At 40.6% G+C, this 15793-nt stretch overlaps 1 protein-coding gene across 1 annotated transcript; it reads left to right on the top strand.

Moving 5' to 3' along the window:
- Positions 1 to 7613: 7613 nt before the first annotated feature.
- LOC134195447 (uncharacterized) lies at positions 7614 to 12858 on the top strand. The gene is made up of 9 exons (XM_062664469.1): positions 7614 to 7929; positions 8161 to 8461; positions 9591 to 9669; positions 9727 to 9843; positions 10542 to 10739; positions 11278 to 11400; positions 11463 to 11524; positions 12468 to 12527; positions 12586 to 12858. The coding sequence occupies exons 1-9, from the start codon at positions 7614 to 7616 to the stop codon at positions 12674 to 12676; spliced, it is 1347 nt and encodes a 448-aa protein (XP_062520453.1). The 3' UTR covers positions 12677 to 12858.
- Positions 12859 to 15793: the final 2935 nt, after the last annotated feature.

Raw genomic sequence — 15793 nt, 5'->3', positions numbered from 1 at the left:
CAATATATTTTGAAGTCCATCTATTCTTCTATAGATCACTCTTGAGTTACACTTCTTTAAGTGTGTTTTAAAGTGTGAGCTGTTGCCTTTTCCACACTCGTCTGTAGACCTTAGAGAGAGCTGTTGTAAGTATTTTTTGCCTGTTGCCCCCGACGTCCAAAATGTTTGAAGACCAAAGACTGCTTCTTCACCTGGGAGACGTTTATTACTGTACTTCTCTGCTTTTATTTGTTCTCTTTGCAATGCTGCTGCACCTTCTGTTGACGCTGAAGAGAATATGACTTTGCTGCTCTATGGGTGAGTCAAGGACACATCCAGATCTGTGTTTGACCGTGAACTGAAATCAAAAACTGATGTCTGGGCGATTGTCAGATGTCATGTAGTGATGTAATGGCTCTCGTCTGTGATGTATCTGAAGACTTCTCAGGCAGTCAGATTATACATTTGAAATACACTCATAGGTCCAAACTAGACCCCACCATTTGTATGTCATAATCATGAGATGGTACCTCGAGCCGTCCAGGTAAGAGGCGCAATCACACTGGTTGATACAGCCATGAAATGGCATAGAAAAACCCAGTCTCAAGCAAGCTGCCAAACAAGACTGTCTGTTTGTCTGTCTGTCTGTCTGTCTGTCAATCACATATATTTGAACTTTTATCTATGATACATTTTTCAATGCAGGGTACTATGTACTGTCCAAGTACTAGTAGTGTTCATCAACTAAACTAAGCTAAAATTGAAACTCGTGTAAAACAAAATGAGTACTACACTTAAAAACTACAGTGTACAAGCAAAGCCTCCAGTACCAGCTAGTGGCTGAAGTACTGGGTGGCAAAGAGGTCACATCTGTTGTCTTCAGACAACAAAGATAGCTTTCTAGAGATGACTCTAGCATTGCACTTTAAGAGCTGAATAGAAAAGCGTTTGGACCAGAAGTCGATAAACTCCGCAGTGTTCAGTCGTCCCACTTTGTCTGATGACTTCTTTGCTAATTTGCACAGGAGTTTCCACCCATCGATCCCCCAAGCTCCAAAATGCTCCATTACCAGTGGGGTTACAGTGGCAATTATGCCACCTGGTAATTGCTGTTTGCTGTATTTTTCTTTCTTTCTGTCTGCTCTCCTCTCTGCAGCGGCACCACTAACACCAGCAGATGATGGAAAGATGTCACTACTCCATGGGTGGGCGAGGGAGATATCAAGGTCAACGTTGTTTCCAATGTCTGAGTCAAAAAATACGATGTCTGGTCTGTTGTCTGTGGTTGTATAACGACTCCTCGGCTCCCTGCAGTGGTGGATATGCAACCCACGGAAACAATCAGACCAGACGGACGAAATCGATTCGTGAGACTATACCGGCCCCCCACCAGTCTTTCAGGTCAGCAAATGGTATCCACTGTCATCTATAAGAGCTCCACAATTGCATGCCGTTGTCCAGCTGGAGAAGGCTATGGGCAAACCCAAACGAAGGAAGGACTCCAAGTGAAAATCGCAAGAATTGAGTGCGAACACTTCCGATGTAGGAATAGCATTAAGCCAAGCCCCAGCGCCCTTACCTGTTGTTGAGCGTAGGCGGGCTGCATCTCTGGCAGTGGGGGCATTTTCGAGTAGATATTGAGCATTAGAAGAAGCAGTGACAGAAGATAGCTTTTGTTGAACTTTCCCAGTACATGGCAGGTAGTCGGAGATATTTTTCCTGGAGGGACAGACCTTGCTATGGCCTCACTGATTGGAGTGGTTGAAGAGCTTAAAAGACTGTCGATGATAGGTCGTAAAACAGGGAATCGGAATGGCAGCTCTGTAAAAGCGTTGGCCCAGGATGCAACAAAAGCTGGTTGTCTCATTGACAGCATAGGTAGGAATCATCCCGAAACCGCCCATTCTGATGCGCAAAGAAGCCTGATGCCAAATCCTGTCATCAACCATGTCATAGCCTAAGAGGTGAGAGAAGGTTTCTTTTGTCCCAGAGTCATGGATTGTAGAAGCATGAACTAGCAAATCAGGATGGACTGTTCGGGCCAAATGGTTAAGGTTGGGGATGTAACAGCATCGTAATAGCAGCATTGCACTCTGAACATCATCCAATTTGGTAAGCTGATCGCACAGTGAGAGCTTTGACTGGGCTATGGTGGCACAAGAGGACGTAACGAATGACATCGAACCAATTGGAGAACCAAGGAAGAGTGCACCCTCACAAGACACAGGAATTTCTTCACACCCTTCAACAGCAGTCGAGGACGATTGAGAGAATATCTTGCAATTTTTGTCTGCTATGACCAGATTGATGGTGGAGAAGGTCTCCTTCAAGTCATGAAACGCAGCCAAAAAAGATTTCGCCCCTCCAGCAAAAATACGTCATCCAGGTAGGCCAGTACGCATACTTGAGAGTGGGATTTCTGAATCTTAGTTAAGACTGGATGAATGGCCATAGCAAAAAGAACAGGACCCAGAGGGTCTCCTTGATTAACTCCCTCCTCAGATGGAACTATTGGCTGAAAAACTGGGTGCTGGTAAAGTCCAGTTTAAATTCTTCAGTTGCACAGAGTGCCAACGCTTTTCTTCTGATGACACTGGCATTACATCTTTGCAGTTGGATTGCAGATCTTTTCTCCAAAAATCTAAGAATTCTGGAGGATTGGGTCAACCAAATTCATCTGACTACTGCTTTGCCAACTTTTGAAGGAACTTCCATGCCTCTTCGCCCCATCTTCTGTAGTGCTCCAAGACCAAAGGAATCAGGTAAACAGGCATGCCACCAGGAAGTCTCTCTTTCTTGTGTCTGGAGTGCTTTCTCTCTTCTCGCCGCTTGGCTGCTGCTCCATCAGTCTCAGCTGACTTGGGCAAGGTATCTGAGCTCCAAGGGTGAGCTAGTGCAATATCTAATTCTACAGTAGCCCCTGAAGCTCAGTCAAACATGACAAGATCAGGTGTACAATCAGAGCTAAAATGAAGATGTCTTGGTTCTCGCTTGAAGTGTGCATGTACATCTTGAAGGCAATCTCCCAAGTAGCAGCAATGGTGTCATGGGACCAAACTGACCCTTCGCCTGTTTAGCTGGTCAGCAAGTGATAACCACTGTTGTCCAGCTGAGTGCCACAGTTACATGATCCAGACCAATCAGACAGAGGAATGGGCATCCCCAGACGAAGAAGAGTCGCCAAACGAAAATTGTAAGTAGAGAGTGCGAACTCTTCATCAGTTGGTAAGGCAGACAGCCAGGAACCTGCACTTTTGCCCCGGACAGATCTCAGTCGTGCAGTGTCACGTGCTGTAGCAGCACTGGACAAATGATTATCTGAATTGGCTCGAGGTTGGCATTTGGAAAGCTGAAACTGCAACTTACCAACACCTGACAAACAATTGCTGAAAGGCATGTCATCTGGGAAACATTCAGACAAAACCCTACCAATTGGACTATCTGATGATTTGACGAAACTGTTGATGGATGGTAATATAGATTGAAAACGAAATGGCAATTCGACAGCTGCATGAGTCCAAGACGCCACAAATGCAGGACGAGAAACAGATGCTAATATGTCAAGCCAAATCCTCCCATATTGATTGGAAGAGAAATTTGCTGTCAGGTGTTGTCAGGCAGTGAATCATAGCCTATAAGACGACAAAGGTTGAGTGTGTTTGTGAATCATGAATAGTTGTGGCTGGGACCAAAAGGTCAGGATGAACAGTTCTTGCCAAGTTATTCAGTCTTGGGTCATGACACTTACGTAGCAATAGGTTGGCAGCCTGGGCATCATCCAATTTCAAGAGCTGGTTACACAAGTTGGATGTTTAACATACACATTATTACACATTATGACTAGACGAAAGGAACCTATGGTCTCGGTCTCTAAATGTTTATGACTGTCCACAGAGAGCTGAAGTCTTCCTGCAGCTGTATTCGTTGAAGAGAGATGAGAACTTTGTAAGGGTCTTGCTATTGTGTTTTTGGAGTTGGACGGCATATCTCTTCCTCCAATAGTCTAAGAATTCTGGGGCATTTGGTTTGCCCTCCTCATTGACTGTACTGCGAGATAGATGTTGCAGATATTGAAACCCTTTTACTCTCCATTTTCTGTCTGTCTGTCTGTCTGTCTGTCTTTTATATATTTTCCAACATCAAACTATTGTACATTGCTGCTAAATCACAAAATTTACGAGTCCACAGCTATTAAGTAATCTAAAAACAATACGATCTAAAGCTAAGATAAAATGCAATTGCTATTGAAATCTTACTTAAGTAATTAAACTAAAAATTAAAGTCCTATAGTCAATGACTGAAAAACTGGTTGCTGAATGGTTCAGCACTCACCTTCAGTCTCGAGCAATGACAGTTTTCTTATAATAATGTTTGCATTACATTTCTGCAGTTGTATCAAAAATCTTTTTCTCCAAAAATCCATGAACTCGCCAATGTTAGGTCTGCCAACTTCATCTACTGATCGTTTGCCTAGATGTTGAAGAAATTTTCTATTTTAATCTCTTCATTTACTAGAATGCTCCATAACTAGTGGAATCATTTATAGATTTCCTCCTTGCAGCTTCTCATTATTGTATTTAGCATGTTTTCTTTCTTCTCACTTTTTGGATGCCACTATGTCAACACTGCTCATTGTTGGAAAATATCTGAGCTCCACAGGTGAGCTAGGGCAATGTCTAAATCAATATCTGACCCTGTTTCTGAATCTAAGATGACTACATCCTGGCAATCATCTGTAGTGATGACGTGGCTCACAGCGATGGTGAATTCTGATATGTTGCAAGCATTCTGATCAAACTGATGCAATACATTTGTGTGACCAAACAGGACCATCGATGGTCTTGCAGGTAAGAAGATGGTAGCCGCTGTTGTCTAGAGGTGAGTTGCAGTTGCAAGACTCCACCCATTCTGAAATGGTGATAGGCAGACCTAATCTCACACGGCACGCCAAGTGAAATTTGCAAGGGTTGAGTGCGAATCCGTGTGAGGTTGGTAATGCATGCAACCATGCACTTGCGCCCTGTCCTTAGAGAGATCAAAGTCTTCATCTCTTGCAGTTGGAACTGCATCAACCAAGTCTGGAAATCATCATTGTAATTAGAAATAGACAATTTTAATTCCTTTGTAATATGGGATCTTCTTGTTTGTTGGAAGGTATATATGATCAAAAAGCACATCCAATAGGGTTAGATGTATCACAAGTGAATTTGTCCATGATGACTTTCAGATTTTTGGAAACAGGATGGTAGCTCAGATATGGTATGGGACCAAGAAGCGACAAAAGCAGGACCATGTATGGAAGATAGTGGGGTTAGACCAAAACCACCCATACGAATAGGGAGACGTGCCTGTTTTCAAACCTGATCATTCACAAATCTTGGATGGAGTCGGCTTCAGATAGCAAGCTAGGCTCCACAGATCTAGCCAAATGGTCAAGTCTAGGAATATGACAATGTTTTAAAAGTATAGCATTGAACTCTACTGATCTTCTAATTTTTCAAGTTGGTCGCAAAGTTGTTTCCCAGAATGTGCAGCCTTAGTACACATAGGGCACGTTTCCACAAGTGCCTAAACCGGTTTAACAAGTGGTTTAAGCTAAACTGGTTTAAGAATTCACTTGTTTCCACCTGCACTAAACCAGTTCTATTTTAAACCTAAACCGCTTTCCTAAACCCACTTCAAAGTAGGTTTAGCAAAGTGGTTTAGGTTTAACTGTCACGTGACTGTAGCGCACTTGTTTAGATGGCTTCCGACAATGTCGTTTTGATGATATTGACTATTTTGCTGGGATAGAATTGCCCTAAAAGATGTAAAGGTTGTTAACTAGGGGAAGGAAATCAGTAGCTACGGAGAGAGACAAGACGGTGTCCTTGGTCATCATCATGCAAATTCCTACTAGCAGATGCTGAATCAGTGAAAACCAACAGTTGCTCTGACTTGGCGACAAAGCAGTCCAATACTTCAAAATAAGGTGTTCCTAGACTGTTTGTTTTGCACATCCCGGATGTGCAAGTTCCTAGTGGAAACAGTCGCTTTCTTGAACTGGTTTAGTTCTTAAACCTGTTTAATCTAAACTAGTTTAAGGTGCAGCTAGTGGAAACATGGCCATAGTAGACACGAAGCTAGATGTACCAACCGGCATCCCCAGAAAAATCAAACCATCATGACTCACTGGAATTCCTTCAAAGCCAGTGAGATGAGTAATATTGGGACTGAAAACTTCACACTTGTATTGGTTTCGGAGATAGACAAATTGATGGTTGAAAAAGACTTTTCAGAGCATATTGAAAGCTGCAAACACTCTGTCAGGACTACCAACCAAGAAAACGTCATCCAAGTATGCAAGCAGAAGATTTCAAATGTTGTATTGTATTTCAGATAAAATAGGATGAATGGTCATCGCAAGAGAACTGGTCCTAGTGGATCGCCTGGTGGACTCCATGAGATGGAATGATAACTGATGACGATCCTTGTAAATTACAAGAGAGCTAGAGTGACCATACATTTGTTGAATGTCATCTGTCTGTTTGTCTGTCAATACAGATATTTTCAAACAAGGATGATGATACTTCACTGCAAAGCACGTAACTAAAGTCCAACACTAAACAACCTAAAACTTGCAAACTGCATACAAAAGGCTGTCTGTCTGTCATAATTATATATTTTCATAAATGAAGTTAGATACTATTAATAGTAAGCAAAGGCTAAGTACAGTTCACAGTGTCCAACTGCTAATTACAACACGCAAATTAAGTAAAGGGACTTAAATGTCCCTGTTCAACAAAAACTAGCTTATACGTCAGAGATGTTGCTTGGGAATGCCTGTACCAAGCTGGATGCCTTCCGCAGGAACACTCTTGCATTGTTTTTTGTGAAGCTGGATGGCCACTCAATTTCTCCAGTAGTATGTATGTATGGCGATGTCTTCGCTGCATATGTGGAATCCAGTGGACTGACTATATACCCAACACAGAAGTGTTATCTCGTTGTAACATCAGTGGCATTGAATCTTTTGTTATGAAATGCCAATTTCGCTGGGCTGGTCACATGTCTCGAATGCCTAATGATAGAATTCCCAAACAACTCCTTTTTGGTCAACTGGAACAGGGCCATCGTCATCAAGGTGGTCCTAAATTACGTTATAAAGATTCTATCAAGGCTAATATGAAATCTTGTGGGATTGACTTCCTGCATTTTGAGAAACTATCCAGTGATAGAAGAAACTGGAGATCTCTCTGCCATTCATCACTCCAACAGTTTGAAGAAAATCGTATTAGACATCTTCAAGCTCAACGTCAGAAACGGAAAGAACAAATTGTTCCTACGAACAAGTCATTTGTTTGCCAATCTTGTGGCAAGGAATGCCGTTCAAAAGCAGGTGTTAAATCCCACCAGAGACACAGAGGACACTAAAGAGAGTCATCACTGTTATCAGTGGACATGCCATCATCATGTATGTATGTATGTATGTATTGCGAGGCTCGGAGGATGCCACGAGGTTTTGGTAGCTCCGCCAACCTTCCCAATACAGAGTGAATTCCAAGTCATTTTGGAGAACTTTAGCAACAGAACAGGCTACGTACATTGCGAGCCTAATCTATAGGAAGACTAACCATAATCAAGAAGAAGAAAGAATGGCAGCCGACGAGTTGAAGAGGCCGTTGTCAGTCAGATTTGTTGCTGAAGGCGTGACAGCAGAAGGCATAGTGAAGGCTTTATTTAAGCAACTGCCGGAAGAGTACATCATGTGCGTATGTCCAACGATAGCAGAAACGTGGCAGATTACCTTGCTGAATGAAGAAGCCAAAGAAAGGTTGGTACTGACAGACCTGATAGTGAATAATGTTCGATTGGAAGTATTGCCACAACAAGATCCACCAGCTTTTGTCTCAGTCAAAATGCCCTTTGAAATGGCAGATAATGTCATTATCTCAAGAATTGCAGAAAATGGTCAAGTTGCAAAAATTACAAGGCATACTTATGTATTTCTTTGCACAACACGTGGAAACAGGAGTGAGAGTATACAAAGTACAGAATCAAGAGGTTATTTCCCAGAGCGCATAATTTATGGGAAATACAATTTATGTCTGCATGTGCAATATATGCTGGACAAGCTCCAACATGTTATAGATGCGGAAGCACCACTCATATGATAAAGGACTGTCAACAAAAAATGATTAGAAATGCAGCAAGAAAACAAGGAAGAAGAGAATGTGAAAGTACAGGAAAATCAAACAGCAACAGAAATGGAACAATCAGAACAGAATCCTGAAAGTACGAAAGACACCGTGGAACCTCTACAAGAGATGACAGGCTCAACAATGGAAACCACCAGTCAATCACAACCAGAAACAGACAACCAAAGCGTAAGGGACAAATCAGTAACAAACACGTTGCCAGGAACAAAACAGTGTGCAAAATCCAATCGAACAGACAGCACGGCAGATCACAAACAACAGTCTAAAGCTGGTCTGAGATTGAAGTATTAGACAAGGAAGAAGAGGAAACGGAAGAAGACTGAACATTACACTCCAACAAAATTGTAAACATTGCAATCACCTGACAGAAAAACAGAATCACCATCCAGATCTAGAACACGATCTAGATCACTGGTCATCGAGCAGAAGAGCAAACTTCGAAAGGGGCGCACAAAGCGACGCTGAGGAAAAACTACATATTTCCTTTTATATGGCTTGAGTCTACATTGTAACAGAACAGACAGCATAAATCAAAGATACACATCGAATCCATTGAGTTTAAAGAAAGCCTATTAATAATTTTAATAATGGATAAAAGCTATTGGATACCATTTGCAGAAAGACGGGAGTTATAACTATGCTAATTTGACAATGGTATCAAGCGTACGATTTGCAATGTAAACGATTTATACTGAGTCTTAAGGACTCTTTTAATATAACAGAAAAATTTCTATTTGTTTGTCTGTCTGTGTGTTATATTTTTGTACATCTAAGCTAATACATCAATGCTAACTGTACATGTGATGAAAGGTTAATTAAAGACTTATGTGTGCTGTCCAAGACTACATATTATGGATTACACAACTGAAAGCAAATAGCTTCTCTTATATTAGGAGTGAGTAAAACACTTAATTACTGTAATGGGCTCCTGTTTGTCTGTCTGTCTGTGTCTCTGTCTGTACACACAATATCTCTTGAGTTTAATTAACATATCAATATAAACCACCTGCATTAGCCTGATAGTCAAATTTATACTAGTGTATTGATCCATTGTGGTTGTGAAATAAATATAGAAGTTATTTACTCAATAGAGTTCACACACTAAGCTGTTGCTGGTCTACTGTGTGTGGTGGTGGTGTTGTTGTTGTTGTTGTTGTTGTTGTTGTTGTTAACATGAGCATATTTTGAATGTGCACATGCAGTCAGAGTCATAATAGTCTTTTCACTTCTAAACCTAAACAAACCCTAGCAGCTGTGGAATGCTAATAGCACTAGCAAAATCGATGCAGTTTTAGCTGCCTGCCACCTCAATGCTCACCAAGTGGGCTGCATATCTACTGTAGGCTGTTAACATTTTTCAATTAATAGCATTTTTGTCTATATTTGCTCTACTGCTTCATTGTTTGACTGTAGAGGTGGACCTTCACCATATGTAGTATTTCCGAGTACGGAGACACTGGATGTTGATGAAGATGACTACACACCTACAAGAGTTTGTTAATTGTTCTACCGGACGTTGTACATGGCACTTGTACAGCAACTTCTTTAGGAAAAACAGTTGCTCATTGCTTTGAGCAATTGTCGCTACACTTCTATCCAAGTGCTGCCAAAAGTTGTGGAGATCTTTAAAAGTCATGGATATGCTGAATACTCTATTGTTGCAGAGGTGGGTCATACTACTGTGATCTAAATTGATGAACATGTAGGTATAGCAGATGTGGTCAACAAGCAGGTCAACATCAGATACTATTATGATAGAGAATCTTAAGGGAGCTTAATGCAGATAGGGATATGGAGGGAAACAGAGAGCTAATTTCCCTGTAGTCAAATCCAATAGACAGAGAGACTTAGCACTGTACAGCAAAATAGATAGCAGTTTGATCTGGATGACAGCAATTTTAAATGATTAAGATAGGTAGAAGTTGTTGAGTCATTGTAATAGTGAAGTTTTGGTGCTAAAACCTTATGGTGTACATAGAGTACAATTTGAAAATCAAACAATGACGTTTGCAACATACTGTTACAAGACACTAAGGCAAACTCAAGTGACCCCAAGTGTGGGTTGACAGGCGGGCAAACAGATGACAGATATGTAACACACACACACACACACACACACACACACACACACACACACACACACACACACACACACACACACACACACACACACACACACACACACACACACACACACACACACACACACACACACACACACACACACACACACACACACACACACACACACACACACACACCACCACCACCACCACCACCACCACCACCACTACCATCACCATCGCCGCCGCCACACCACACCACACGCCTGCACGAGTGCTTATTGTTTATATTTTTTAATAGACTGCTCGAAGCTTTCTTGAAGAATTGGATACGAAGATCAACACTGTGTATGTTGAGAGCAAGGAACTGCCAATTGTTGGTGCAGTGGAGCCAGGAATGACCGCAGGTGAATGGGACTGGGAGGAATGCCCTGCTCCTACAGAAGTGAGAGGATACGTGAAAGAGACACTACTGAAGCTGGTAAAGGTTCATGCAGAGGTATTAACATTTCATCATCTACTGATTTTACACACGTGTTTACAGTAGAATCATGATTGTCCTAAAGTGTACACGTGAAGACACACCTGCATTTAAGATAGCGAAATAGCAAACTTACCTGAAATGCTTTTTACAGAAACAAAAATGACTTTAGTGCTGGGCATTTGAAAACCAAAAACATAGTTATGTTGAAGACTGTGATTAAAGGACTTGATTACAACCAAAACTAAAGAGAGAGTAAAATAGGCTGGTAACATAACCAGATATGTGCCCACTTTGAGTTTGTACTAGTAAATGACATTTTAATGTCATAATTACAGTGCAATTTTGATAGTTGGCATGTGTGGGTTTAGATAAACAAGATGCCACTGCATCATATGTAACTTGCAGTATGTTGGTTCAGATTTTCATGCTGATGCTTACCAAGCAAGATCCATATCAGTCATACATATAAGAGTCCAGACTTAGAAGCCTCTGAAACATGTCCTTTACTTTGATTACTTTACTAGTCTACTTTATCCATTACCTTACATTTTAGGTCTACTCAGTGATTCCTCCTTTTGTTGGACGCATTCTTTCACATATCGTTGAGGCTGTTATAGCAGAGATTACTCGAGTGTTACAATGTTCATCTGGTTTCAGTGAAAATGGAACAGTTCAGGTTTGCCTCTTGGTTTCTTAATTAACTAGAAGATCAAGTAGGATTGAGTGTATTATGAACAGGCTCGGCTTGAGTTGACTGCCATCGAGAAAGCATTGTCCAAATGTCTATCATCTCGTGCGAGGTAATTAAGTCACATACGTGTATCATAGTTACCCTGCTCACAAAAGCAATTCATGTGTTTACTTTCATTTCTTAAGCAATACATGTAGCAATACATGCTCTCACCTTTTTCAAAGACATTTACGTCACACTCCAGTAGTAACCCTCAATACCCATTAAGCAGAAGTGTGCACAATGTCTGCTGAAATTAAAGATAATGTTATGTATTTCTTACCAAAGGCTGTAAAGTAATAGAAGCCATGCACATACAGTGTATAACATTGTGTTGCACAAATCTTAATTTTTATATTTGTGTTTCAATTGCCACTAACAATGAGAACCAAGAGTTGGATAACAATAACAGCCCACTCAACAACAACTCCACTCAAATACTGTAAATCAATAAATGTTTGTAACTACAAATGTTCGTAAACTGCCACAAACTCTATTTTGTAGTAAAGAAATGTTTGTAAAACTTCCTTGTGCATCTTGAACACGTGCGTGGAAGTGACAAGGCCTGCTGACATACCTACTTTATTCTCATTATGTCTCTAATTTCTTGGCTTGCAAAAGCCAATTCGATGACAAGACACTAACCTGAGCCGAGAAAGCCATGTGCCCAACCCAAACAATGAAGACGATCATTTAGACAGCATTGTATCTTCATCCGCATGAATATTTGGGCTAAAAATGTGCATGGATATTTGGGCTAAAAATGTGCATGGATATTTGGGCTACAAAATTTAGTAGCCAATTTAATTAAGTTAGTAATTTTTTGCAATTTACAAAATTATGAAATTAAATAGCTTACAAAAATTTAGTGATTTACAGTAGTAGCTCTACTTGAATAGTAAACCAGCAATCTGGACAAGCCAAAACTACTACTGCTCTATGGGTTACTATTAATTAATGAAAATACAGATTGAGACTGGTGTCACAGTGTTGTAAACTGTTTGTGTCAACAGAGTTCATATCGGAGAAGCGTTTAGTTTTCTTCCACACCTCAACAACTCAGAGAAAATAAAGTACAACACTTAGCCATTCTTTCACACTATTTTTATGTCAGCAATGGTATGCATATAGGATCATGGACTTGCAGGTCAAGGCTTTCTTACAGAGGATGAAGTTCCAACTTGCATGTTTTTCGGGAGTGACCGTGACAGAACCGAGATAATAATGTTGTTGTACATGGTAGGTCTACCGTCTACATCAGGGTTATTAGCACGTAAAAGGTTAGTGACATCTATTCGTTTTGTATGTAGTTAGTGTATATGTACTTTATAGAGATAATTAGAATGGCTGTACACAAATTACACAAACATTAGCTTGGACGCCTACTGATTGTACAAACTTCAGCAGCCCGTGTAGTGAAACCGAGCAAACCAGCCCGTGTAGTGCAGCGGAGCAAAGTTGTAATGTTTGGAGATGTTTGTCTGTCTGTCTATGTGTCTGTCTGTAAACGTGATATCTCTTGAACGGCTTAATTAACATATCAATATGAAAATTTTAGAATATGAAGATCTTGCCAAAATCTCAGATGAGTTTGAAAATGGGCACTCAGTAGTAAACTCTGAGATTATCACAAATTTTAAACTGACACCGACATTGTCACCCCGGAATTTAACCTAGAGAGCACACTTTACGGTTGGCATGTAGGTTGTACAAAGCCATTGTAGATGGCTTCTAGTTAATATATAATTTAGTTTAATTAACGCAATGCCTCTGGCCTGACCTGGAGTAAAATCGATTTACAAATATGAAATAGCTGTGAACAAACCCAACTCACATGATAATTGATTACCACATAAAGTAGCAATTAACAGTGGAAATGAGGGCATACACACAACTAAGTCAATGCCTTTTGTGTATCTGTTTGGGATCAAAGTACTGTTCTATCTCTTCCAATGATTTAATTCCCTCTTGTCTCAAGCACAACAAAAATGTCAAAACACACAGCCATGAGTGACGCTGTCCAATAAAACCAGAACGTTCTATAGTACTTCATGGTGTTTGTAAAGTAATGAAACAGATAAGTGACAACAAATGATGATGATGATGATGATGATGATGATGATGATGATGATGATGATGATGATGACCACGTGATGGAAGCCACTATTCCTCCAGCTGTTCCTCAAGCATGTGTTGAAAGAATCTTTGACATGATGAGTCATGGTATAGCACCCAAACCAAGAGAAAAACCGGTGATGGAAACCATAAGACAAAGAAGGGACGACCAAAGTACAGAAATGTGGTAATGTGCAGGAATCGTGTCTGGATCATTGAGATCCGAGTTGATCTGGAAGTAAACACCTATTCCAATTGCACTGATACTCATTAGAGACCCAGATGTAATGAGTAACACCCACTGACCAAATTTGTCCATTAAAAGTCCTGTAATTAAGACAAGCTATATGCCACCAATCATTGTTGGTTCATAAATCTTTAAAGAATGTGATGGATGTGTCATATTAATTGGTGATAACTCTAGCAAACAACATGACAGACTTGATGCCAGAAAACTGCTGGAAGAACATCATCATAACACATATGAAAAGTGGCTTGTACAAAGTTGGTCTGCGAAGCTCAGAGCATGGGAATGTTTCCCGCTCTTGTAAGCTTCCTTCACTCTCACTGAGTTCATTTGCAGTGTTGCATTATCTCCTTTAACCATGTGAGAGCTGCAAGAGATTTCATTTGCTGACCGTCTATGAGCAGCCACCTTGGTGTTTCAGGCATAAAGAACATCAAAACAGCCAGTGCAGCCACTATACACATAGCTACAACAGCAAGCCAGTATATATAGTATGGCTTGATCCAGACACCCAACAAGTATGCAATAAGAATTCCAAGAGCAACTGCCACTTGATTTAACGTTCCAGGGAAACCCCTGTAGGAAACTGTTGATACTTCAGCAATATAAATCTACAAAGACATGAAATCGTCACCTACTGCATGAGAGATACTGCAGGTCATATTAAGTTATGGGTACTGTCACTGACACAATCCCTAGACCCATGCTTGCCAGTATTCTACCTATGCAGAGAGGAGCAAGAATGTGGGATTTGGGATTGATCTTGTCGACTGAATGACGACGGCATGACGATAGGTAGTCATCCCAATGTGAATAGCTGGCTAGAAAGCATGATGCTTACTTTTATGTCCAATCTTTCTGCACCCCAACCACCAACTAGGTTACCAATTATAGCACCAATATTGATGAGAGACTAAGAGGGAATAAAACAACCAATAACTAAAATGGATATCACATTTCCTTTGGTCTGTCTGTTTGTATGTATGCCCATCTTCTATTCATCCGTATCCCATACTACATGCCTGCCTAGCTTTCTGTCAGTCTACCTGTCTGCCCACCAGCCTGACATCCTGAAATGTTAGTGACAGTTCCAGTCTGCATTTTCTTGAGGAACACACTGTTGTATTCCTCATCAGTAAAGAAAACGTTAACTATAGCCTAGATGATGCTAATCACATAATTGGCAGGAGTAGGTAATCAGAAGGAGCAGGTAGATCATCCAACATTGGCATTGTTACACCTGGTCAGCTAATGAAATGTACATACGTGCCAGTCCACACAAGGACTTCACTCTTCTTTTGCAATCAGAGTTTGTAAATCATGCTTTTACAGAAGGTTAACTATCCATGCAATTTACATTACGATACAGAGCAGTAGTCACACAACTTGGTAAAATCATAATATATATTGCCACATGCAGTGAACTGCCCAATTACTGAAACAGGATTAGAGTCACGTCACGCGTGAGTCACAACTAAGCTGCTGTCACAGCAATATTAACAACGAAGGAGCTTGCAATAGTAAAGTCAATGCTGCATGGTGTCGTACCTGCATGACTGTTCTTATGACGACAACAAACGTGTTCCACATTAGGAATTGCAAGATTTAACTTGTGTGAGACAATGTGTGCTAAGGAGGGGCAAATGACATAGGAGAGACTGCCTTGGAGGGAGATCAAGTAAGTTATCTGAAAACCTGGCTGGATATAGCTTTTTGCAGCCACCTGTTAGAGAGGATCAAAACGATTTGCAGCGTTGCTAGGGGAGAAGTAATTGATATGGTATTAATTAAACATATTGTACTGTGATATAGAAAGAACTGCTGAATAAATATACCCAAATACATCTCCTTGGTATGTCACTATGTTGCTACAAATTCTTTTGTTGTTTTTATGTTTAAATGTGTGAAGCAACAATAAATTAATTAATTAAAGAACCAACACCACCTTTGCTGGAGTCTTCCACAGTCCTAATGGTT

Source organism: Corticium candelabrum, chromosome 20, assembly GCF_963422355.1.
Source record: "Corticium candelabrum chromosome 20, ooCorCand1.1, whole genome shotgun sequence".
In the NCBI taxonomy this organism is placed as follows: domain Eukaryota; kingdom Metazoa; phylum Porifera; class Homoscleromorpha; order Homosclerophorida; family Plakinidae; genus Corticium; species Corticium candelabrum.
This window is presented reverse-complemented; position numbering and strand designations above follow the sequence as displayed.